General features: G+C 49.0%; 1 protein-coding gene across 1 annotated transcript; it reads right to left on the bottom strand.

The window, feature by feature from the left end:
• Positions 1-5,579: 5,579 nt before the first annotated feature.
• ECRG4 (ECRG4 augurin precursor) lies at positions 5,580-10,640 on the bottom strand (the record flags this gene model as incomplete). Its single annotated transcript, XM_084274237.1, has 4 exons — positions 5,580-5,919; positions 7,786-7,934; positions 9,812-9,859; positions 10,547-10,640. The coding sequence occupies 4 exons, from the start codon at positions 10,638-10,640 to the stop codon at positions 5,758-5,760; spliced, it is 453 nt and encodes a 150-aa protein (XP_084130363.1). The 3' UTR covers positions 5,580-5,757.
• Positions 10,641-24,972: the final 14,332 nt, after the last annotated feature.

The raw sequence follows: 24,972 nt of genomic DNA, 5'->3' as shown, positions 1-24,972 counted from the left end.
CTCCCTGAGAAGCCTGTTCCAGGCCCTGACAACTCAGTAAATTTTTTTTTTTTCTAATATCTAATCTAAACCTGCCCTTGCACAGCTTCATGCCATTTCCCCTTGTTCTATCTTCTGTCACCTGGCTGAAGAGACCATCGCCCACCTCTCTACAACCTCCCTTCAGGTAGTTGTAGGTAGCGATAAATAAGGTCTCCCCTCAGCCTCCTCCAGGCTAAACATCCCCAGCTCCCTCAGCCATTCCTCTTATGATTTGCCCTCCAGCCCCTTCACCAGCCTGGTTGTCCTTGAACCTCTGAAGGAGGACCACTCTTGCTGCTGTAAGTTACCACAGTGTGAGGTCTGTGTTTTTAAACGTGATGTATTTTTGCTTTATTTCTCCATGTAGGCTGCTCGGAGGCTTGCTAAACCACATCACTGATCTGTGGGTAATCTTCAGTGAGGCTTGCAGATCTAATTTAGTGTAAGTAGCTCCATGAATGTATAGGTTAGAGAAACCTCATGTCTATCTTCAGGTTTGATTTTTTTGCTAAGTGGGGAAATCACAATCTGAGAGTCTTCATATGTCTGAAGTGCTAGAGGCTTCTCTTGAACGATAGAGTTCAAGAGTCTGGTGGGTTTAGCAGCCAGTGAGCTCACCGCCCTCTGGGCATTTACGAATGTCTCTGCGTCATCAGTTTTTTCAATACATTTTTAGAAATGTAATTTAGCTGAAAAAAAGTTTGGTTTTGTGTCAGGTAGGGTTGGAATTGAGTTTCAAAGTTGATAGAAAGGCAAGGGAGGAGGAGGAGAATTTAATAAATTAGTTAGCCTTAGGGAGCAGGATACAGAGGGCAAAACAGGGCTTGGATTAGCGTGATGGATTGAGCTTGTCCCCAGTCTCACTAGTATTGAGTTTAATGCTACTTGAGGCCAAGAAGTCCTTGAAGGTTGTTAGAGCCTGATCAGAGATGACCTGCCCACAGGAAGAAAATGCTTTGTTAATAGCCAGGGAAGCGTGTTCTCAGCATTGCTAGCCCTAACACCTCTACACAAACACACACTACCCCCTGAAATCAGGGGGATTAACCACCACAAATCCATAGTTGCTCTCTTGTGAACATTTCCCTGCACTTGGGTCTCAGCTGTCAGGAGAAGGGAGTGTCTTGTTTGTGGCTCTGACTTCCTAGAGCACCAGGAACAACAGCAATAGCTGTGGAGAAAAACAGGGCAACTTTTATATGGTAGGAGGTTCCTGAATGCAATTCCATACCAACAGGGAAGTTTATCTGGAATAAAATTTGTATTTGTTGGGAGAAAAAAAACCAACAACCAGTCTCTGGTTCTCTATTTCTTTCCTTAGTCCCTTCTCTCACTTGCCTATTTCATAACAGCAAATGCAGCAGGAACATTTCATCCATCTTGTTTTATTGTCATTTATGGCCAAGAAGCATCAGCTGGCTCATTCTTGCTGGTTTCCCTATTTTCCTTGCCCTTATGCAAGGTCGGGGTGTTCTGCATGCTTTGGTTTATGCTATGGCTAAAGCAGCTGGAAGGTCCAAATCATGAAGCCACAGGGATCTTTATGGTAGCCTCAAGTGCCACAATCTGGGCTCTATCCACACCACTGCAGAGCTATTTTGAGCAAAGAAACCCTCATAGAATCATGGAATGGTCAGGGCTGGAAGGGACCTTAAAGATCATCAAGTTCCAACTCTCCTTAGAGGTGTCACATGGGCAGGGACACCTCTCACAAGGCCAGGCTTCTCAAGGCCCCATCCAACTAGGCCTTGAACACTGCCAGGGAGGGGGCAGCCACAGCTTCTCTGGGCAGCCTGTGCCAGGGCCTCACTGCCCTCACAGGGAAGAATCTCTTCCTTGTATCTAATCTAAACCTGCCCTGCAGTTTAAAGGGTCTTCATGCTGTGCAAGAGTTCTTCATTTGGTGTGTTACCAACACTGGTTTAGTCATAACTCTAAAACATGGCACCCTGTACGCTGCGATGAAGAAAGTTAGCTCCATTCCAGACAGACCCCAGTATGTCATAGGAAACTTCAGCATGCAATGCAACCTAACAGAAAAGATTTGTTGGGTTGGTTTTTTTCCATCTAGAGAATCCAGGAAAGAGAGATTGCAGCCTTTGTTTTCAGCACGGGAAGTACACAGAACGCTGCTGGCCTTGAGTCAGCCTGCAAGGAATGGACACAGCTTACAGAGGCCTAGGGAGGGATGGTATTTATTTACAGCACTCTCCTGTGCTTCCTTATTCAGCAGGTCTTAATTCCCAGTTCTTGTTACTTCTGGGAAATGATGGAAACTATCAGCATGGTTCAAACATTGCCAAATTCAGCACGCTTTTTTGGTAGGACACAAAATGGAAGTATTCTTCTAGAAATAGGTGTTTTCCAACTGTGCAAAAGCGTGTGCTTGACTCAGAATATGATTATTCCCCTTTTGGAACAAAGGGTCCTCTGCTAAGGAAACACACCAGTTTAAACCCATTAAACTAGCAAGGATACTGCTGAGAGCAAGTGCTCCAAAGCCTAAGGGGAAGCTGGGTTTTTGGAGCTGGTGAGGCTATTGCCTGTCTCTGCGCGTGGAGAAGTGACTCGTGTGTTCCTTCAGTTTGTCTCCCTTGGCAAAGAGCCGTCTTGCCTGGAAGCATTCCTGCAGGGAGCAGGAGAGTACTCAGCTGCCCCCTGTGGTGGTTTAGCCCTGGCTGGAGGCCAGACGCCCACCAAAGTCAGTCTATTACTCCCCTTCTTAGTTGGACAGGGAAGAAAATACATATTAAGAGGCTCAGGAGTCAAAATAAGGACAGGGAGAGCTTTCTGTCAGCAACAACGTGGGCAAAACAGACTCAACACAAAGTGAAGAGAGAAACTACCTAATTTATTACACTACACTACAAAGAACAGTAAAACCCGAGTCAGGAGCATGACCAGATCTTAAAACACTTTTCCCCCACCACTCCCTTCTTAGCAGACTTTAGTCAGAATTTTGCTCCCTTCTTCCTCCTGCTCGCAGTACAGGGGGGCAGGGACTGGGAGATGGGGGCTTCAGTCAGTCCCTTTGAGTTGGTTTCCTTCTCGGCCTGGGTGGGGGGGAAGGCATTCATTCCACACCCTCCCCCTGCTGCACTGTGGGGTCTCACCCACAGGAGATAGTCCTCCATGAACTTGTCCAATGTGAATCCTTTCCCACAGGGCTTTATCTCTTCATCACAGTGTCTCTCAGTCCCTGTCCTCCACGGGGTTCCAAGCCTCCCCCCTGCAAACCTGTTCCAATTTCTCTCTCATCTCTGTGTCTTTGATTCTCCTCATGGCTGCAAGTGCTGGCAGGGGCTTGTTCCAACGTAGGGTCACCGCATCTTCTCTATGTCCCCACCTGCTCCATCCACCGTGGAGCCCCTCCACAGGCTGCAGGTGGGGTCTTGGACTTTCCCATGGGTTTCTGCACAGGCTGCAGGGGCATCTTTCTCTCTGGCACCTGGGGCACCTCCTCCCCCGCCCTTTCCCGCCCTTGGTGTCTGCACAGCTCGTTACATCTTCTTGCTCCCTTCTCCAGTGGCAAAATGCAGCTGCTTCCGGGTTGTTTTCTCCTATATGTGATTCTCAGAGGCACTATGATTATCTCTAGCTGCAACTTTGGCCTTGAATTTCCTGATGTTTACGGTTTTGGGGGCTGGCAGAACATTCCAGCAGCCATTTTCTGCAGCCCCCAGTCTCTCTCTCAGCACCCAGCTACTCAAAACTACGACACCCCCTGGACACCCCTCCCTCACCCAACGGGGACTTTGAGTGAGAGATGAGGAAATGCACCCAGAATTAAGAAAAAGTGTCAGGTAAAAGAACAATCCATGCTCTGGAAACCTCTTGTAAGCTTTTGGTGCTGGAGAGCTAAAACATCCATGCTGCGGTTCTTCTCTGACCCTGCTGTGGTTTGCAGTAGATGTTTTGTATCTTTTTATCTCTTTTTATCTTTATTCTGCAGCTCCAGAAGTCGTGGAGCCAACCAGCCTTCCTCACCTGCCTCTTCCCCACCCTCTGTGCTTGTCAAGCCTCAGAAGTGCTTTCTGCCACCAAGCTCCTCTTGAAGCCCATGACAGCTTCCCTCTTGGGGCTTAGGTCTGCGTGAGGACTTTCTCTACAGTGATGACAGAGAAGCAGCAAGGTGGCTGATATTGCTGTGGTAGAAACAGTTGTTGTATTTTGAGGTTCTTAAGACACACAACCCCATCGACCACCCCCCCATCCCTCTTTAATCCACTGTACCTCATTAATAGATGCCCGATCTCTGCTATATTCTGATGCTCCACCTGACATCTATAGAGTCCAGTTTGGATTGGGGACAGAGGGAATGTCATGGGAGGAAATGATGTCTGGGGACTCTGTTGGATGCTATCTGACACTAACTTCATTTTAAGTTTCTTTGTTTGAGTTCCTGTTTTGAGCTGGAGTGAAAGCTTGCAGCTGAGTGGATTATCGTCCCTGGAAGGAGATAGGAGCTGCTCAGGTTAGATGCTCTGCATCTCAGTGGTTACCTCAAGTGAGGTTTCTGCACTGAGCCCTTGCCCTGGAGAACCCTTTCCTTTCACAGGCTGTGGTGGCAGGTGAGCTTCTCTGCTCTGAATTCAGCTTTTGCTGACATCTGTGTCCCAACAGGAACTGTGGGCGGTAGGTACAGACGCTGCAGAGGAGGCAACAAGGCAGCGATTCAGAACGAGGTTTTTTCTACTTGTCATGGTTTTGCCCCAGCTGAGAGCTGAGCACCATGCAGCTGCTTGTTCTTTAAGTGGGGGCAGGAGGTGGGGGCTGGAGTTGACGGGAGAGGGAAAGGCAAGGAGAAGAAAACCCAAGGAACCAAAACTTCATGGGCTGGGATAAGGATAGTTTACTGGATTATAACAACAGGACTTTATAGCAAAATATATGATACTGATGACACATGATGCAGCTTCTCACCAAACCACACAGCTCAGACCGTACAGCTCAGAGTCATCCCCAAAACAGCCTGTCCCCAAACGCGTATCCTGGAGCTGCCTGCACATCCACCCCCTACCAGCTGCTCTTTATGCTGAGCATGACGTAATTGGCATGGAATACCCACTTTGGCCAGTTCAGGTCACCTGTCCCGGCTGTGTCCCCTCCCTTCTCATTAGTGGGGAAATACAACCAACCAAAAAGTCCTTGATTGCTCAGCAACAACTAAAACATCCATGTGTTATCAGCACAGCTCCCATCCTAACTCCCAAACATTCCCATCCACTGCTAGAAAAGACATTAACTCTATTCTAGCTGAAACCAGGACACTACTCCTCCTTCTGCCCCCCAAAAATCTGTTTTATTTGTTGACACAAACATGAATGAGCAGGTGGGTCTGAAATGTATTGGCTTATGCTTGGGATCCTGTACACCATGCTAGGCAGTATAATGGAATTCTGCAGCTGACTGTAGGACAGCAAGTGGAAAAAGCCCTTTGAAAAGGCATCTGCGGTAATGCCACTGGAATGAAACTTGCTGTCACGAACTCTGCTAAATCACAGCAACCTTTTCATTTTATCAAAAAAGCTTTATTTCTATCACACTTTGTAGCACTACTAAGTAAGGATAATTAAAAAACAAAATAATCACGTCGCTTTCTTTTGAAGCCCGGGAGCTCCTTTACTCCTGCTGTTCTACATGAGCAGGAGGGAAGCGTGGCCATTCCCAAGGAGAAGGGCTGGTCCTTGGCACAGAGCAGCCCCGTTGGCACCAGCTGGAGTCGGGTAGATGGCGTTAGTAGTCGTCGTAGTTGACACCCGCTCCGTGCCGGAAGGAGTGTGGATTTCGCGGCCCGATGGGTGCGTCTTCGTCGTAGTGGTGCTGGTAGTAGCCGCCATAGTACTCGTTACGGGCACGCCCGAGGCTTGTCCAGTAGGACATGTCGTCTTCAAATTTCTGCCAAGAGAAGAAAACACACGCTTTCCAAGCCTGCAACTAGAGCAAAGGGAGTGGAACAGGAGCGGCAGGAGAGGTTCTCCCCGTCTCCTGCAGAAATTCGGGCCCTTTTGTGACTGGTGCCCACCTTTTCCAGGGGGCTCTCCAGGCCCTGTGTGCGGTTGTTGATCTGCCCACAGCTCTGAAGCGCTACACCGGAGAGCGCTCTCGGCTGAAGCGCGCACAGGGCACCCCCAGGTTTATGTTTCCTTCTCAGTGGGGGACTGTAAAAACAGTAGAAAGCTTCATACTTCAAAACCTCAAGGTTTGGCTCCCCGCTGCCCCGTGCTGTTAGTCACTGCACCCCTGAGGGCGCAGTGGGTGCAACAGGCCCTTTCCTGGTAGCTGTGACCTGCATGGGTAGGACTGAACCGTGCGGTGCAGCCCTGCAGCTACGGAGAGGCAGTAAGCAGTTCAGCTCTGCCCACAGCAGCAAAGGGAAAACCGTGTGCAAGGACATCGAACACGTGCCAAGCCAAGGCCTTTCCATCTGAATGGATCTTTGGAAATATTTTTGGCTGAGATTTGGGGGCGGGGAGGGGGTGTGGGGGTGGTGGTGGAAAAGAAGAAAAAAGAAAAGTTTTGCAAAATACACAATGGGTAAGTCTGGCCCAAGTCTTCTTCTGGAACAAACAGTTATTTCATTGTTAAATTGTGTCTTAATACTCAAGGAAAACCTACTAAGTGGATTCATTGTATCCCACAACAGGCCTCATTTCGGTTTTCCAAACAGGCACAGGAACTCAGTGGGGAATTCATCTTATCTGCATGGCTTGGACTTATTCCTTACTTCTTCATAGTTGCCTTCACCTTTGGTTTCTGATGCATAAAAGCACTTTCCCTACTGTTCCTATGCCTTTTGGGGGAGGGGGATACAGCCATGCTGCTAAAAAGCCGCATTTATCTGCATAATTTCCAGGAGGACACACAAAAAAAAACCCCATCACGTCTCCTTCATTATTTCTCTCCAAGCAAAGGATTATTTTTCTAATTGTTCCAGCTTTGAAAATGAGTGCATTCATCTCTGCTGAGCAATCCCAGTAGCATGAAGGTCCAAACTGTACTCCGGCTCGCCCGTGCCAGCGCAGTCTCATTAAACATATTCACGCAGCTGACAGGCGCCAGGAATTCAGCATCTGTAACTACTTTTACCTCTTAGTAAATCGTTCTACGTGTGGGACTGAAAATAGATGTACGGGGTTTTTTCCCCCCTGTTTTCAGCATCTATTTAGCAGAGCTGGGAACTCTCGATTCCACTCTGGTGTTTTTACAAGTTAACTGTGTTTAAAATGAATAAATAAATTAAAATCCTCCTGGTTTCAAGGGAGGGAGGCTATCAAATGGTTTTCCTTTCACACTCGGTGTGGAGGCAGAGCTGCCACTGGTCGCGATGGGCAGGAGCTGCCCATAGCACAGCTGTACGTGACGCCAAGTGCAGCTCCCCACTGGGGAATGCTGATCGTGGCCGGCTCAGTGTGGATTTCTCGGCACATTACAAAGCAAATTGATTAGGTTGAGGCTGGCAAATTAATTTCCTGAAACACGATGGGTTACTTAGGGCCTGGCCACCCGTTCCTCAAAGCAGACTTTGGTTGCAGTTTGTTAAGTTCAGTGGCGGGCGAGGCCTCCACAGGGGATTTTTAACATCCTCTTTCTCCATTAAGGCAGTAGTGTGGGAATCTCCAGTGCATGTGTGCTATTTGTGCCCTCAGCAAAAAGGAAATCACAGTGCCTGTGGACAAGAAGAGGGCGGCCACTCCCCCTGGGTGCCCTCACAACCATACATCCACGCTCACAGCCGCTCGCTTGGAATCCCTACCGACTCACCGCCTCATCGAATCCCAGGTACAGGAACTGCTGGTACCACTGCTGGACGTCAGGCTGGCTCCGGTCCCACAGCTGCCGCCTCTGGCGTCTCAGGCTGCTTAGGAACTCCTTGGCCGACGTTTCTTTCACTGACACCTCAGGCTTCACAGCTGAAATTAATTCCCCAACACCCCCCCGGACACACATCCCCCCCCAAAAAAAAAGTAAAGGATGTGCCAGGAAAGTTTTAGTCAGCTTGAAGCACACAGCTGGCAGCTGGGAAGAAAATGCTTCTTGCATCCTGGCATCACCTTTGTGCTCGGCAGCGCAGCGCATGCCGCAGCAGTGGCAGCAATAAGCCCAGGCAGCACGGATGCAATGGGATTTCTCTTGGCTCCGGTAAAAACTGTTCCGAGCTCGAAGCCATAAACTAGTCAAGGAATTTAAATAAACCCAAGCTGAAAAAGCACACGCATAGGGGTTTTGAGTCTGTTGTGTAAGAGCGTAGCTTTTAAATGCTACCAAATGCCCTGTGTGCCTGAAAATAAAAGCCCACCAGACTTCTGCAGCATGGTGTGGGATGTGGATGTGTGGGCATGCCAAGGGGCAGGCAGTTTGCTGTGGCTGCTCGGGGAATTTATGTACCCCCAAAAAGCAGGGGGTCCCTGCCATGCATGGGAATGGGGAAACACAGTGTGATGACTTCAACAGGTGTGAATGAGCTTCTGGGGAGGATGCAAGGGGCAGGAGGGGAAGTTGGATGGAGATGTGAAGACTATTGAAGAAGGAGCTGGGCTGACTTGTAGGGGAAGGCAAAGGACTGTGGTGGGAAGGAGCTTCCTCAGGTCAAACCGATACCTGCATTGTCATGGCAATGTGCCTCATGCAAGGGACACTGCCAGTGAAGGAACCCACACTGCGTACTTAGCCTGCCCACTTCAGACCACAGCTGGAAAAGGGGAGCAGGGCTGGAAATCAGGGACTACATATTCCCCCCATCATCACTTCAAGGCTCTGTGGTTCTTCCTGGTCTGGAAGGGACCATGCTGGGGGTCCTGAACACACAAGCCAACAGCTGTTGGTGTGCAGGGAGGGTGGCTGTTGCAAGCGCTCACTCCCATCTGCATGCAAACAGCACAGAAGAGTAAGGTAGGGGACCCATGTGCAAGGAAAAACAGCTGTGGATGGGATGTGCATTTTGGGGCTGATGAGTGGTGGTGGGTGATGCCAGGAGAAACCCAGTGGGAAATTAATTAGGCAGGCTGGCAGAAAGGGGGAGTCCCCTCTGGGGGGGGGGGGGGGGGCGGGGTGTAAATTTTTGCTTCAGCCACCAAGCAGGCTGAGAGGGGGCACCCAAAACTTCTAGGGTGTTTCAGTCCTGGCCCCCATCTGCTGCTGCAAGGCTGCTTGTCCCTGTCCAGCTCCATACCCATCCTCAATCAGCAGATCTGCCTGTGGGGCCCTTGGCTGTCATCTCTCCCATACAGTGGTCTTCCAAGAAGGAAGCACGCATGGGTGCCAAGGATGAAGGGAACAAGTCAAGGCATCACGAGCAAGCCCGCTTTGCACTTTTTCTTCTCTACACCTGAGCCAGCTGTATTTCCAAGCATTATAATTCCCTGGAAAAGCTCATGACTTCCCAGAACAAACCAGATAAATGCCATGTCTGCCATGAGCACAGTGGAAAACAGAGGTGCTAAGCAGCACGTGGAGCAGAACTTGGGCGTACTGCCTGAGGCTGGGAACACCAGCTTTTGGGAGAGGGCTGTGAGAAGCAGAGCCCCTGGCCTTGCCAGGGCTGAGTCCCAAACGGACAGGTAGGCACAGGCTCTGTGGGGCTGGCACCAGGCGCACAGGAGGTTTTGGTATGGGATGTAGTGAGAGCGACTGCACGCTCCCAGCTTTGAACCAGGTGTTTGTAGGCAGCAACTCTGACTGTTCCCCCTGAGCTGGAGCTCAGAGTGACAGCGCAGTGGCAGCTCGGACTGATGGCAACAGCCAGAAAGAAAAATAAGGAGGGAAAGCGCTTTGGTCTCTCTTTGCTTACCTTCGCGTTTCTGGAGCATCAGTTTAAGCTTATTTCCCTTTGAAGCATCTAGACAAGTACGAATAGAACATATTTGTTTAGTGAGAAGGGGAAAAAAACCCATAAAGACAACAAACAGAATTGTATCTTGAAAAATACCGCAAGTATTTTTGTCATAGCTCCAAGACCACCAGGCAAAACTCTGTGGCAAGACTCTCCCGGAGCCTCCCTTTGCTCCCCTTTCCATACTCAAGCGCAACGTACGCTGTAGGGAAGCTTCTGACACCCCAGCATCCTCTCCCCAGCTCCTCTTGGCAAGGGAACCCCGATACTGCCCTTCCTTGTCAAATAAATGGATGTGTTTTTTCAGCAGAAGACTGCAGCTGGTGCCAATACTGGATTACCCTGGAAATCCCTGGTCACTGAGCAAGGGGCAACTGGGCTCCTTTAAAATTCGTCCCGGCAGCACGTCAAAGTTATCACCCCACTGAAGCCCCTTCCCAGAAGGGCTCCAAGGCTTCAGCCCGCAGCCGGGCAGTGCAACAGGAGACCTGCGAGCTCCCGGCTGCTCCGGAATGCTGTGTTCACCCCAAAACAAGCTCCGATCCAAAGGATGCTCCTCAGCTTGCACCAGTCCTGGGGCGACCAAGAGCGCTCCCCCAGGCAGGACGCGAGGGAAGGCTTTTCCCCTCTCCCCGGGATGTCCCGAGTGAGGTCTTTCTCCCACCCCGCACCCCGGCCCGGGCGCTCACTCACCGGGGGCCGAGCAGAGCAGCGGGAGGAGGAGGAAGAGGAGGAAGAGGAGGAGGGCGGCCCCGGGCAGGGCCCCGCGGGGACACGGCGGCGGCATGGCGGCGGCGGGGGGCGGCGAGGCGAGGCGACCCACCTGGGCGGGAGGAGACGGAGAGGGTGAGGATGGAGCCGGAGCTGGAGCGGAGGGAAGGGGAGGGAAGAGAAGGGAAGGGACGGGACGGGGAGCTCTCGCCCGCCCCACGCCGCACCCCGGCCTGTCCGGCCCGACGCCACGGGGAGGGGCGGGGAGGCGCCGGGGCGGGGGTGACAGGTCTCAGCAGCGTGCGGGTTTTCACTCTGGGTTTTGGTTGCTTTTTGGTTAATATTTATTTATTATGTATTTTGCTTGGCTGCACATAAGCCAGTGCAACTGATCGAGGTCCTTTCAGCGGGTCCTGCAGGCTGCTCCGACAGGAGAATTAAAACCCGATAAAATGTCGGTCGTTTAACATTATTTCTTTACATATCAGGCCGGTCTGTCAGTTGCCTGTAACAGCAGATGGGAACTGAGAGCTTGTCTCAGTAGGAAAACGAACGAGACTCAACCAAAGGTGACTTAATTCAGAGGGTTTTCCCCCGCTTTCCCTCCGTTCCACCCTGCCAGCCCACAGGGAACCACAGCGCAGTTCCACTGATGGGCTTTAGAAAAGGAATTCGGAGCTGTTTAGCTGCGTACAGACAGGTTTAGCTCACAGCAAGGACTCAAGGACCGAAAGCCAAACTCAAAAACTAGAAGTCCCTGCTCAGCAGGATCATAACTCTAACGATGCCTGACCTTTTCCTAACTCGGATTTCAGCTTCCCTCGGTGAACCCGGCTTCTCCCAGCTGCAATGCCAGACGCACCTTGAAATCCCAGTGAGAGCCTTGGACACAAACCTCTCTCTCTCTCTCCCCTTGCAGCAGAGACGCAGGACACTCAGGAGACCGTTCGGGGCATCTCGCCTCCCGCTGAAGCTGTGCCAGGGAACAGCGAGGAACGGGGGAGGGATTTAGGGGGGAGGTGAGGGTGAGCGGGGGAGAGCCGGGCTCTCTCTGTAACCTGCTTGTGAGAAATCTGGCAAGCGCCAGGACCTCAGCTCCCTGATCCAAGGGCTGATTCCAGATGGGTTGCAGATGCAGATACAGACACACGCACACACACACTGTATGTATTGCAATTGTATATAAATATGTATATTGAACAGGCTTGTGTGTATATACACACACGTGTGTGTATGGCAAGGGAGCTGTGCAGTGATGTGATGAGACGTGGAGCCTGTCAGTGCTATTTCAGGCACAGCTAATCAGGGGGGGTGGGACAAGCCCCTCTGGCTGGCTTTACCACTTGCCATAAAATGCTGGAGCAGCACCAGCCCGGGCTGGTGCCTCAGAGCTTCCCCAGCCTGAGCTGTCACTTCAGGTAGCACCCCCAACTGCTCCTCTCATCTCTGCCCTTGCGAAAAAAGAACCTGGAGCTGCCCCCAAAGCCTTTCCTCTGCCTTCCTCCCTTCCCCCCACCCCTCAGTACCCTCCAGCTAATGCTCAGGCCCCTCTGCTCATCCCATTTGAAGCAGCAGAGGCAGCGGCACAGGAAAGTCATGCTGCTGCTTCAGCCAAAGTGGCCCTTGCTCCCTGGAGATCCCATGGCTTTGGGATGGGGGGCAGAGCAGGAGGGAGCAGCATCTTCCAGACCCCTGTGATGGAAACAGTCCCTCAGAAGGCCAGTGTCCCAAGTCAACTCCCAAACAACCAAGAGCCAGAATTTGTCCTTTCTGTCATGGCTTTTGAGTGTTTTTCCCTGATTGCTCCATGTTTCAAGTGTCAGCAGCCTTAAATGCCGGGTGTTGGAGCAAAAGCCCGTTCTTCAGAATCAATGAATCCTTTCATGAGCATAACATTGACAGTTTCTGCACTGAAACCACCCAGGGCTTTTGTATAGCTAGTCACAGAACACAGCTAAGAGGGACAGCAGGGAGGAGTATGTACGTAAGGCTACCTGAAGCAGCCATGAGGCAGATAATTTAGAAAAACAGGGTAATAACTCATGAATATTCACAGTCCACTGCTGTTTCGGTGATGGCAAAGGGGGTTTTGTTCAGCTAGACGGTTTGCAGCAAGCTTTGCATGGGTGCTGGGGCTCTGCACAGCTTCAGGTTCTTGGTGCCCCCAGGCCAAGGGAATACAAAGCACAAAACCTCCTCTGGATGCCGAATATATCACGATGACTAAAGGAACTGCTGAGATAAAAAGCTATCTGGTGAAACCCAGAGAACGGATCGACTCAAGTGCAAGGTCATTGCTCTCGTGTTGGAAGAAGTGACTGACAGGAGAATATAATGCTCAGGGTTAAACTGAGCACAGTATCTTCCAAGAAGAGGTCACTTTCTCAGTTCAAAGGACAGAAGGTTTTGACATAAAGTTAAAAAGTTGTGTGAAAACGTAACAGCACCTCTTTCCAAAGGTAGTGGTGAAAGACAGCCAGTATTTTCCCAGCAGCAGCAATCTTTATTTCTGCTCCAGGTTGTTTGAAGGACTAAGGCAGCGTTGCCCTGTTGTGACAGTAAGACATCACTTTTTCCTGCTGAGCTTGCAGTTACTGTGTCATTGTTAGAAGTGTTTACCTCCTAATGAGTTTCCATGCTTACTGACATGTGTGTGGTACCTCTTTCAGCTATTTCTCATGCCAAAACACCGCAGACACTGTGTGTGCAACTGATGCTGTGGTGTTTTCCTGGGTTCTCTGCACCTAGTAGTGACATCACCTTCTTTAAAACATCCCTTTCCTCAGCACGGAGGAGTTTAAGGCTGATCTTAGGGCTTGGTTTGCCTCTGCTGGTAAGCCAGAGCTGAGAGGTCTCTGCCAGCATCCATGCAGCATCCCTGAGGGCTCTAGGTAAGCAAGTCTGTCCTAATGACATCATGGAGTCTTTCATTGCCACTGGTGACAATGGTAAACTCTTGGTGTCGAAACTTTGTTGAATGATATTTAATGTCATCGGCAGCAGGACTGTTCCCCTGAGGGCTGCAGGATGAGGAGCAGTGAGTGGGGCCCCTCTCTTGCACCGTGTAAAACTCTGTCAAGCCCCACAGCCTAACAGGGACCATGGGGATGCCCACGGCAGGGTAGCAGGATGGAGCTGGTGCATTTCATTGCTTGCCTAGCATAGGGATGGGCTATGGTCTTGCAAGCCTGCGCTTTGAGGCAGCAATTAGGGAGCAATCCAACAGGAAGCCACTCTTAGCCTGACCTTGAGAAACAACGGGCAGGGTCCAGGCAAGGAGCTGGCTGGAGCCAGAGAAATCTCAATCGCTGAGCCTACTGCCAGCCAACATTGTCTTTGGAGCCCGCAGGGCTTCGTGTCCAGGTTTTGGGGTCAGTGGCTAAGATTCTAGCTGAATTTTCAAGCAGTTCTGCAGCTTGCAGCATGTTGGGCGGCTGCTCAGGTGATCCCGTTCCCCCTGTGTGATGGCCGAGTTTACGCGTGGTGGTTTTAATCCCGGTGGTTTCTGAGGCTGCCTGACCTGGTGTGGGCCTGTATCACTGAGCAACAGACCTTAACTAAACCATGAGAGGGAAAAAATCTCACCCCTAATGCATTGCTTCATATTTAGGTGTCTGAATTCCTTTATTATCCTTGTATATTTTGCCTAACATTGAGTACAGATAAATTCCCATATGGCAGAGAGGCACCGCTGCTGTTGCACCTCATCGTAGCAGCTCTTGAGAGAACCGTGTTGTATTCACTCGAACGTAAGATCACATCAGTAATGACCATTCCAGGGTGCTCAGGAACTCAAAGCAGAAAAGAATCACCTTAAAAAGATTGATCTTGGTTTCTTTCCTTCTTCCTTTACTAAGCTTCCTGTTTTCAAGCGTCTCAACGCTGTAATGTTTCAAAACATAGAGTGGGTTAAATGCTTATATAGTGTAGGACGCACAGAGCTGGAATTTGAAGGGGAAAAATCCCCTCACCAAATGCAACAAGCTTTATGATAAAATCCTGAGACCTGACATCAGTTTACCAATGTAGCAAGCAAATGGGTAAGCTGGAAATCGGCCAGGGATTGTGGGGGATGATGCTCCACCTCGTGCAAAGAAGCAACGTGGAGATTTTTAATGACCCGCTGAAATGACCTGTCGTATGAAGACCACAACAGCATTGAACAGCGTTCCCAAGACCCAGGGAATTATTATTTCCTGTTAATGAGGAGGCTTTTACAACTCCCCCACCCCAGCCATATTGGCCTGGTCACGGGCCTGAAGGCAGAGGCACTCGGCTCTCCAGATTGTTTTCTGCAGCCTGTTCCAAGGAAGCCACAGGAGTTGTGTTTTCCTTCCAAACAGAAGGAAGAACACTTAAGTCATCAGTCAGTTCTTTCCAAAACGTTTTGACTTCCATACTATTCCTTCCAGTTACCCGGACTCCTCCTGGCAGTGACAGGAGCAGCCCCAAGTCCCAGGACAAACCCCTCTGCTTTAGGGAGAGCTTATTTGTTGCTGGCTGAGGGTATCATCGACCTCAACACGTGGTGTGGGACACACTGCATCCATTGTGTCTCAACTGGTCACACCGTTACTTTGGTCCATATAATCAGTAAATGCCAGTGTTTATATTTTCCATAGAAAATAGCTTAAAATACAGGTGTCATGTGTCCCCCACCCTGTGCTTGGCTACTACTGATACTTTTTGCGGCTTCTGGCTGATCCTGTCAGATAAGAAATGGTGTTTGTTGGTCTGTCTGTCTTCCTCCCTTCACTAACTGACAGTACTTTGCTGCCCTCACTACAGAATTAATCTGACTGCTCTTGTGGTAAGCACAGTGAGAAGCAGATTAATTCGGCAACGTTATCTGGACCATGGCTACTTCTACAAAAAATTCTCTCTCTAAGAAATACTTCTACTTTTCCTCTTCCACTGCCTCCAGTATATTTTTAGGATGAACTTGGAAGGATACAGCAAGTCTGTGAGCCACAGAATCACAGAACGTTAGGAGTTGGAAGGGACCTTGAGAGATCATCTAGTCCAACCCTCCTGCCAGAGCAGGATCTCCTAGATTAGGTCAGATCTGATGGGAAGGGAGATGGAGAGGGGTTGTAGCACATCACAACGTGCCTTTTCACTACAGCCTGATTTCATTTGAACCACTCTTTCTTTTACTGCTCCCTCTTGGGACTCTTCTTTCTATGCTTCAAAACATTTTTTTTCCTGAACTCTTATTTCTGAGCTATTTTTGACTTGTTTTCATTCCCTTATTTTATTATTCACATCCAGAATGCATGCATACTCTTTCAGGAAAAAAAAATCCCAACCAAAACCCCACCCCCAGCCAACAGGCTGCAACTACTCACAGATGAGTAAATGCAAAATCTTTAAAAGAAAAAAAATCTTAAATTTAGCCATTTGTTTTTAGCATCCTGCTTCTTGCACGTTGTCGCTGTCTTAATGGTCTGTACACGTTTCTGTTCTGCCTCCGTAGCTCTGGGCTTACTCATGGGCTGGGTGTTATTCATATAATAATAAAAACAGCTACCTGACTTCATGCTACATCGTGTCATCAACGACCATGTGCTATTCATGAAGATCAAGCCCTTGCCTGAAGGATGTCCCATACCACCACCAGCTGCCCTGTCCTGGCTGTCACAGTTTCCCTGTCTTCCCAGGCCCCCCAACCAAACCCTCATCACGAGATCATTATTTCCTCTCCTGCTTCACCAAAAAAGCTCTTTTGAGGACACAGCACCATCATGTCAGCAACTGCAAGAAGAGGAATTTCTTGCAAGCCCACCCACCTTCAGACACTTGGGCACCTTCATCAGTGTGGGGGACTGTACCTCCCCTTGCCAGCTGCTGCACTAAAGCCCTTTGCAGAACAGGTCATGTGAGCCTCTTCTTTGGTAAAGAGCATCACCAGAGGAGCCAGCCTTTCCAGTTTGGTACCTTTTGATGAATGCAGCACAACCTGAAGGATGTCTAGAAACCAGGTTGTGCTTCCTGAGGCAGCTGTCTTACCCTTAAGAGCTTAAGTCAAGGTGGTGGCTCGCTACTACCAAGATAGGAAAATCTCTCTGCACCTTGCTACCTGGTCCTCCCCTCCCTTACCAGCACTAGCTCCAGCGTTTTTCTGGAGCCAATTTAGGCTGCTAAAACAGCAGACCCAGTTTTCTTATGCTGGGTTAGTAACATCTAGAGCTAGTGACTTCTTCAAGGAAGCATACAAACAGGAGGGGAATCAACTTTTTAAAAGGGTAGATAAAGGCAGGACAAAGGGGAATGGACTAAATCTAAAGGGTGGAAGGTTTAGATTAGATATTAGGGGGAAGTTCTTTACAGAAAGAGTGGTGAGGTGCTGGAATTGGCTGCCCAGAGAGGTGATGGATGCCCCATCCAGGCCTGGGGGTTGTTGGCCCTGCCTGTAGCAGTGGGTTAGAACTCCTTGGGGTCCCTTCCAACCCAGACTCTATGATGGCTTAGCGAGGTGGTTTGCAAGAGCCGGGGCCAATTATAAAGGTAGTGGAAGAGCATGGGAATGGGGTGAAAATGGCAAGACAGAGCTTCTCCATTTAGCTGGGGGGGAGTGGGTGGATGTATGTGTAACCCACCCCAAGGAATAGGTGAGGATTGAGCCCACATGATGCTCAGTAAGCTCTGACCTGGGAGCAGGTCACTATGACAGAGAGGTGAATTGAGTACACACTGACCCCACCCCACCTGAGCACCCTGGTCAGAACACTTCCTCCTCTTGTGTTGCATTTGAAGCTGTAGCAAAATCTAAAACTGGTCCCCGCAGGCCAAATCGGTGTCTTCATGACCCCTTAGCTATGACTTGGACGCCTGTTAAATTTGGGTGTGCTCCAGAGCAGATGCCAGCCTGCAGAGGGAAGTTTACCAGCAGAACTGAGCATGTGCTTTAAGCATTTATATTTTAAAATTTGAAACAGGACAAAGCACATTTTCATGGGAAAGGAGAAGAGGCACATCCCAGAGAGCTGCTGCTGCCATCCTCTGCTCAGTTTGAAGCCCCTGCTTCAAAGCACAGGAGCTAGAACATGGCCCGAAGCCACAAAACCACCGCCTTCTCCCCTGCCTGCCTTCTCAGGCAGGGAGGGATCGCATGGCCTGAAATTTCCAGCAGCACCTCCAGCGTGCCTGAGGCAGACCCCTGGCATGCAAAATGTCTGCCCAAACGGTGGGAATCCAGCAAAGTCATTGAGAGCAGGTGACTGCTCTCTCCTCGGGTTGAACACGAGCCTCTGGGAGCCTGAATAACAGGCGGCACGTCCCAGCTTGGAGCGCGATGCTCCGGTTATCGGAGCAGAAACCTCACTCGTCTTCCTGGCATTATCACGGGTGACCTTACACCTCCCTTGATCTGCTTTACAGACACTCTCGCTGCCTCTGCTTTATATCTGTGAGCTCCAGTTGCACCAATTCCCTGCCTAAACCCCACCTGTGAACAAGCCCGTGCCTCTGTTCATCCGATGTCTGATTACCTCTCTGATTTCTGGTTCGGTGTGTTTCCAGGAGAGTGCACTTCTCGTAGCATCCCCGTGCTGCTGCTGCCGAGTAAGAGGTTGTGACATCTTTAATCTTCCTGAGTGAAGCCCCACTGCACCCAGCTGTGCTCGGGGGCCAGAGGCTCCAAAAGGTGCGTGTGCCAACGTGGCAGTACCACTGCAGCGAGGCAGGGAGATTTGAGGGGGTTTCATTTTTGTCTTTTTTTTGCCTGTTAAGATCATTCAGGCATCCATCCTGCAAGCATCTGTGTGCACATGTATGTATTTTTAATCATAAGAGCCCTACAGTACCCCATTTATCTCCGAAAGATTAAATCCCAGCCTGCTGCTGCTACGCCTGGATCTCACAAAATGCAGTCATGCAGCAGTGTGGGAAGGCAGGCGTTCCATCCCCAGCAATTTGCTCTCCTGGGGTGGTGTTCTGTGGGTGGTGGAGGGATGTGCCCCTGGGCTCTGATCTCAAAGCCCGGCACAGGGCCTGACCCAGCTCACAGCAGGGGCCATTATCTCTGTCTGTGCTAATAAGGCTGCACGACTTCTGAACTGATGCTGGCTCTCCTTCACCCAAGCAGAAGAAGCTGCCCACATTTATTCATGTAGACAGGCCTCTGAAATCCCTGCTAGCTCCTCTAAGCATCAGTGTAATTGCTCTCACCCCTTCGAGCTCTCGCCACTGGGGATGGCTGAAGCACAGAGGAGCTAATACACTGCTGTGGTGCATCTCCAGCATGCTGTTTTCTCTCCATCAAGAAGGGGCTGGTGGGCAAGACATACCTGTTTTGGGGCCAGATAATTCCGTTTTGGGCCAAGCTAGATATACAGTTTAACCAGAAAGCTAATACGCTTCAGAAATAGGAATTTGGAGGCTGTAATCCCTCAAGGTGAGTTGAGTAATTCAATCACTTACTCCTACCAAAACCAACACCAACATCTCTACCAAAATTAACTTCTATCAAAATCTTCTCCTCCTTTCACAAGATCTGCCATTATAAGCCTTCATACCCAACTCCTTTTTTTCCTAAAAGGAGGCTGCAGATATTTTTGCCCTAAAGAACATTTTCCTGGTTTATACCTTTTCACACCCTGCATGGCAGAGCTGCGGTACTCTTCCTAAGCGAAGGATGGTGGCAGCCTTTCTATTAGGTAATGTTACCACCTAATGGCCACAACAGAAAGATGCCTTCCAACTGTTAATTATTAGTAGCAAGGCAGTGACATTAAGTCTAATTGGCTGAACATTATTTGGAGCTGGAGAGGATGTGAGCAGGTTAGTCACACAGTGATGCTCTGGTGACACTGATCTCTTTCTCTGCCGTGTCTCTGGGTCAGCGTTTAGCCACAAACACACAGACAGACCTTTGAGGACTTCTTGCACCTTACAGGGACAGCACGAGCACAGTAATGACCACATCATAAATCAGGAAAGGCCACACAGCTGTATTAGTTTATTTTTCACCCAATAACTGGGTTGACCCTCTGTCTTCAAGATGGTCATTTGACCATCAGACAGCGTGCAGCATGCGGTGTAACTTTGGTGTCAGTAATCACTTGTTCCTCAGGCATGGTAGGATCACAGAATCCTTTAGGTTAGAAAGAACCCTTAAGATCACAGAGCGCAACCATTTACTTAACATTTGCAAGTCCACCACTGAACCACCACATCTACACCTCTTTTAAATACCTCCAGGGATGGGGACTCAACTGATGAGATGGGAGCAGATAGGACGTTTGGTGCCTTTTTGTTTTTTCAGTGAAGGGACAACTGGGGAAGCACAGATCAGCCATACTTTGCACCATGCAGTACCCAACTCGAGCTCATTTTTCAGAGACCTCACCTGGCCCACTGCTGAGCAAATTTGAGGCAGGTGAGCAAAAACAATCCTGGTTATGTTAGTTCAAATGCAACACTTGGCTTTAGGTTTAGGAACATCAACACTTTATCATTGATCATTTCATATGAATTGTTTTTTGTTATCAGGTTTATCTTGGCTATTTAATGAGAAATGGGGTTACACACAAAAAAAATCCCCAAATTCAGGACAATATAACAGAGTAACAGAATCATTACAAAGCCACTACATATGCCTATGGAAAAGCTTAGGATAGTACTAATCTTACATGACTTATTTATTTTGGACTTAAAACATTCCATACTGAAATGTTTAGAGAGGAAGGAGAGAAATACATGGAAGGAAGAAAAGAGAAAGACACATCTGAAAGAAGAGAGAAATAAATAGCAGTGAGAGGAGTGTTTATTTGGAAAAAAAGAGTGTGTGTTGTAAGGTATGTATTTTAGTAAAGAAGCCAAACCCCTCCAAATCTCCCCTGCTTTCACCATTCCTGTACAGTTCCCATCAAACCTGCAGTCTCAATATGTGAAATGATCCATCAGCCTCCCCCAGCCACAGAGAGATCCCGCTGCCCAAGGCACAGATTGATTTCCCTGCAAGCGCACAGACAACTCCCAGCTAGGCTAAAAAAGAAACAAAGTACAACAAAGGCTGACAGAATACCTTCAGTTTTGCTTTCATTATGGACAAATTCCACCGCCTCTTATTTCATCAGAGGTTTCTTTCACATATTCATCTCTGATTTCCACTTAAACTTCACATATTTTCATTTAAAAATAAGCTCTCTCACACACAGAGAGCCAACCTCTTCTATGCAAATAAACATAACGAACCAGGACTGTTCAAAGATCCGAGCACACTCCCTGCATAGCAGCATATTGGAAAACATATCTACCTGCCTTTTCCCTTCCCTGTGAGCAGCTTCAGGAATAAATTATCCAAAACAATCTGAGGCCGACTCTGTGACAAGAGCAATTACAGTTATGAAACATGTATATTTTGTTTACTGATATTTGAATTCCGTGCACGGGCGATGTGTGAGCAGGTAGCGAGGCAGCCTTGCTCCCGGAGTGCTTATAACCTAATTGGATGTGTAATGGGCTCAGAGTCTAAGTCCCAGGGAATAATATCAGATGGGTGTTAACAAGCGTGTGTAAAGTAGGAGGCATTTTTCTTGGGCAACACTGAAACAACTTCAGAAGGGTTGTCGTGAACTATACGGATCTTTCTTAATCAAGGGAAGGTTTTTTTTCCTCCCTAAAAGACAATCTCTGTCACAAGTGCTCTCCTTGAGCCTGAAACATGAGTTTATGCAGGAATGTCAGAGCATCTGAATTATGCAGGTGGTCAGCCCGGAGTGATGTCTCCCAGCCTTAAAATCAATGTGTCTCTCTCAGATGCGAAAGGAAGGCAAAGACAGGTGGTAGCGCAGAGTTTGTACGTTTACAAATTCCCTGTTAAATTGATTGCTCCAAATTTATACAAAAATGTCAGGTGACACCAGCTTCCCTTCGGCCTCACCGTTACCTTCTTCCTGCCAGTTGCACGGCAGTGGCAATACCTGAGGAAGCAGGACGGCTGACGGCGGTGCTAACAGGAGCACAGGGGCTGCAGGTAAGCAGCAGAGAGCAGGCAAAGGCTGCCGGAGTAACAGATGGGAAAGACCAAGGGGTGACAGTGGGACCCAAATCTGTAAGGCTTTGATAAATTATATTTACTCTCAGAAGTAAAAGACTTGTGCCTCCTGTGGAGGATGGAAGCTGCATGGTGAGTGGTCAGAGCAGTCCCTGCAAAGCACAGCCCCCACAAAATGAAGTCACGAAGATGCGTGGTCTCCCAGCACTACCTTGAGACCCAATCATCAGGCTGGCTGACTGCCACAGCAATGGACTGACATAAGGGCTTGCCCTTCCTATAACTGAAAATCCAGGTCTCCTCCATGCTTTGTTAACTCTCCAGCTCCAAAGGCTTCAGCATCTTTTCTCAGTAATCACCGAAAAAAATAAAAGTAAATACATCAATATTTTCAAAGGCCATTGACAGAGCCTTAAAGGCATCCCATCTGTGTCTGTCATTGGAGAGCTTCTCACCTCCATGCCTCTGCATTAATATTCGCAGGGAATGACGCCATATGAAGGAAAAAAAACCCCAAACGGCACTGAGTATGAGACCTCTAGGTAATACTGGAATGGATTTGTTACAGAGCATCAGTGTGTTGCAACATCCAAATGAACATTCAGGAGAGAAGCCCCAGAAAATACCAGATTTCTTTCAGACCACCCTTCTGTGTACCATTAAGTATTGCCTGTAGTGTAAGTCAAGCCAGACTCAGCATGCAAACATTTCTGTATTTCAGCCTGTGCTGAATAAACGGGGTTTTCCTATTGTTTTTTAATGACAGACACTTCCCTTGGATCTTCATGCACTGGCACAGGTCATTCAGCTGCCAGCTTCAAGTTCTGCGTGTCTGTGGGAACACAGACAATAAACTGCAATGCTTAAACGTGCGTGCCAGGGAACAGACCCCTGTGTGCTGCATTTGTTTTAAACAGTGTTTGTTCATCACTCTTGCCAGCACTTATTGAGGGACAGACAACGTTCTTCCACCCTATTCACATATTAAGAACTTCACTAAGCCAGTTAGGTTTCTCAAATGTCCCATGCTGGATTTACTTAGATGAGCTCTCCTCTCCATTAGGCATTAGTTTGAGGCCAAGGATCGATCTTGGCCTGAAAGAAGACCTTGGCAGGTCTCGGGAAGAGATCAGTTCAAAGAGTTTAGGAGAAGTCTGTGCCTGAGTTAAACACCGAACACAAAACACAAAGCAGGATGCCTTGCCCCGAGTCCCTGTCCCCAGCCTGCCAGCACAGCATCTTCCTGCACCTCTGCGTTAGTCAGGGACAGGGTGAGTTGTCACTTCTGACCATTTTAATAAGTCCCACTGGAGGGATGCTGTGGCTGGGCTGGGACATGCATATCCTCAGGGCACTGCCGCTACAATTGCATTGTGGTGCTGGCAGAGAACGTCTCATATGTTGTCTTCTGCAGACCTGGCTTAACTCCTCAGGTTATCCAGACTATGAGCCAGCAAAAAACAGTCTTAGGGGAAGGGGGCGACGTAGCCTTTACAAACATATTAACTTCTGATCAGATCTGAGGATTAGAAATAAATACACTGTGGCCACTGCTTTCAGCTTGCTTTCAAGAATCAGTGAGGCTGAGCTACTGAATCGTCAAGCTTGTGCTTGTTAAAAATACCCCCCTTTATTCCCTGAACATGGTGCTCTTAATTGCACCTATGAATTAATTTTTTGGCCCTCTTGTGTAACAGCATGAAAGACAAGTTTGAAATATAATCTGACAAATCTACAGAAGTACATAAACCATAACGGGTCTGTGCTACAAACTGGAGCTTTCATTGAATTAGTGATTTGTTTGAGTTGTTTCCTCATTGATCAGCTGCAATAAAGAAAATATTAAGAAACAAACGATAGCATGACCCGAGACTCTGCTAATGCTCCTCTGTGTCCACTTGCTGCCCTTCACTCTTAATATTCTTAGCCATATCACTATGGAGCGTGCATTCACACACACAGACACACACATATGCACAGACAGACAAAGAGCATCCTTCCAGGAAGGAAAACACCCTGCATGAGGCTACACACCACTCAAGGCGAAAACGTTTCTTTACAACACCCAGCAGTTGTTGCCAAGGCAGGAGTAAGCCATCACGGTACCTTTTTTTGATAGACAACTGACACTTTTATTGCATTCCTCCCCTTCCTCCAGCAAAGAAATATTTTATCAGTTTACCTTGAAAATAATACGCTTCCCGTCTCCTTCCCAAGTGCCCGGCCAGAAGAAATGACCTTTCCTGCCACGGAACAAGTTTCTCTTTATTTCAGCATGTCTCACCTCCCACGAGCAGGGCAAGAAGCGACCAAGGCTGCGTGCACGGGAGCCACGGGACTGCTGGGGATGCCGGGTGTGAGAGGAGCGTTTATTCCCCCCTCTCCCCAATCCCAGCCCTTCGGCTGCAGGCGTCTGCCGAGCGCTCCTCGGACCGAGTGTGGGGAATCACATTTCTGCTCCATCAGGCCGACTGCCTGGAGAAAGATGATTGCAAGCAGATGTACCCGTGTTCTCATGTGAAAGGAATTCGGGCTTTTGTGCCGGCTGTAGGATGAGCGACCCGCGCCCGGGACTCTTCCAGTGCTCCGTAATTCCTTGCAGGTGCTGGGAACCAGGACCCACGGGCGCAGCGGAGCTGAGAGCCAGCACGCAGGGGGTGCCTGGGGGGACGGCACACCTGGGGTCAGCAGCAGGGCCAGGGGGAGAAGGCAGGACCTGCAAGCTCACCTTACTGCAGGAAATGAGGAGTCCTGTCTTCTAGAGACCCGTACTCCCGGTAAATGTCAGCCATGCTCAAAACCCCACAGGGCTGCAGCAACAAAACTGGGTTGTACTCCAGGAACAAGGTGTTTTACCCCTTGTTATGGATAATCCAGGAGGAATGAACAGAATGGACATCAGGAATATCGAAGTGATTTGCCAGAATCTGTAACTTGTCAGGGACAGGCAACGAGAGTGGCAGCTGCGTCCTGAAAAGGTCTGGTTTTCAATGGGGAGCCTCAGTGACAATGCAAATGGCATAAGGAAATCACAGTGGGTTTAAAGAAACTTCTGCTGCAGTTACTGCTGTATTTTGGGGCATATTATGCATTTTGTAGCACCACAAATGCTAAGAAACGATAGACATCCAGGTGTTCAGTGGAAATGGATGTACCCGTTGGATCAGACCTCAAGATGTCTGGCCATATGTGGATGAGTATTTGCAGTCATGGCACGTATCTGAACATATAGTGATGAAGCAGCTGCATAAAGTCCGTAAGAGCTTGGGTACTCCACACCAGGATCACCTAAAGGCAACCAGCCACACATCCACAGTAATGTAGGAGTACTGAGGAGCAAGTCTGTATTTACTGCCACCACTTGGAAGCAACATGGTCATGCACACCTCAAAAACACCACTGCTGCAGC

The sequence above is a fragment of the Gallinula chloropus genome, assembly GCF_964237585.1.
Source record: "Gallinula chloropus genome assembly, chromosome: 1".
Taxonomy (NCBI): domain Eukaryota; kingdom Metazoa; phylum Chordata; class Aves; order Gruiformes; family Rallidae; genus Gallinula; species Gallinula chloropus.
The sequence above is the reverse complement of the archived record's forward strand: the minus strand, read 5'-3'. Positions and strand labels throughout refer to the sequence as shown.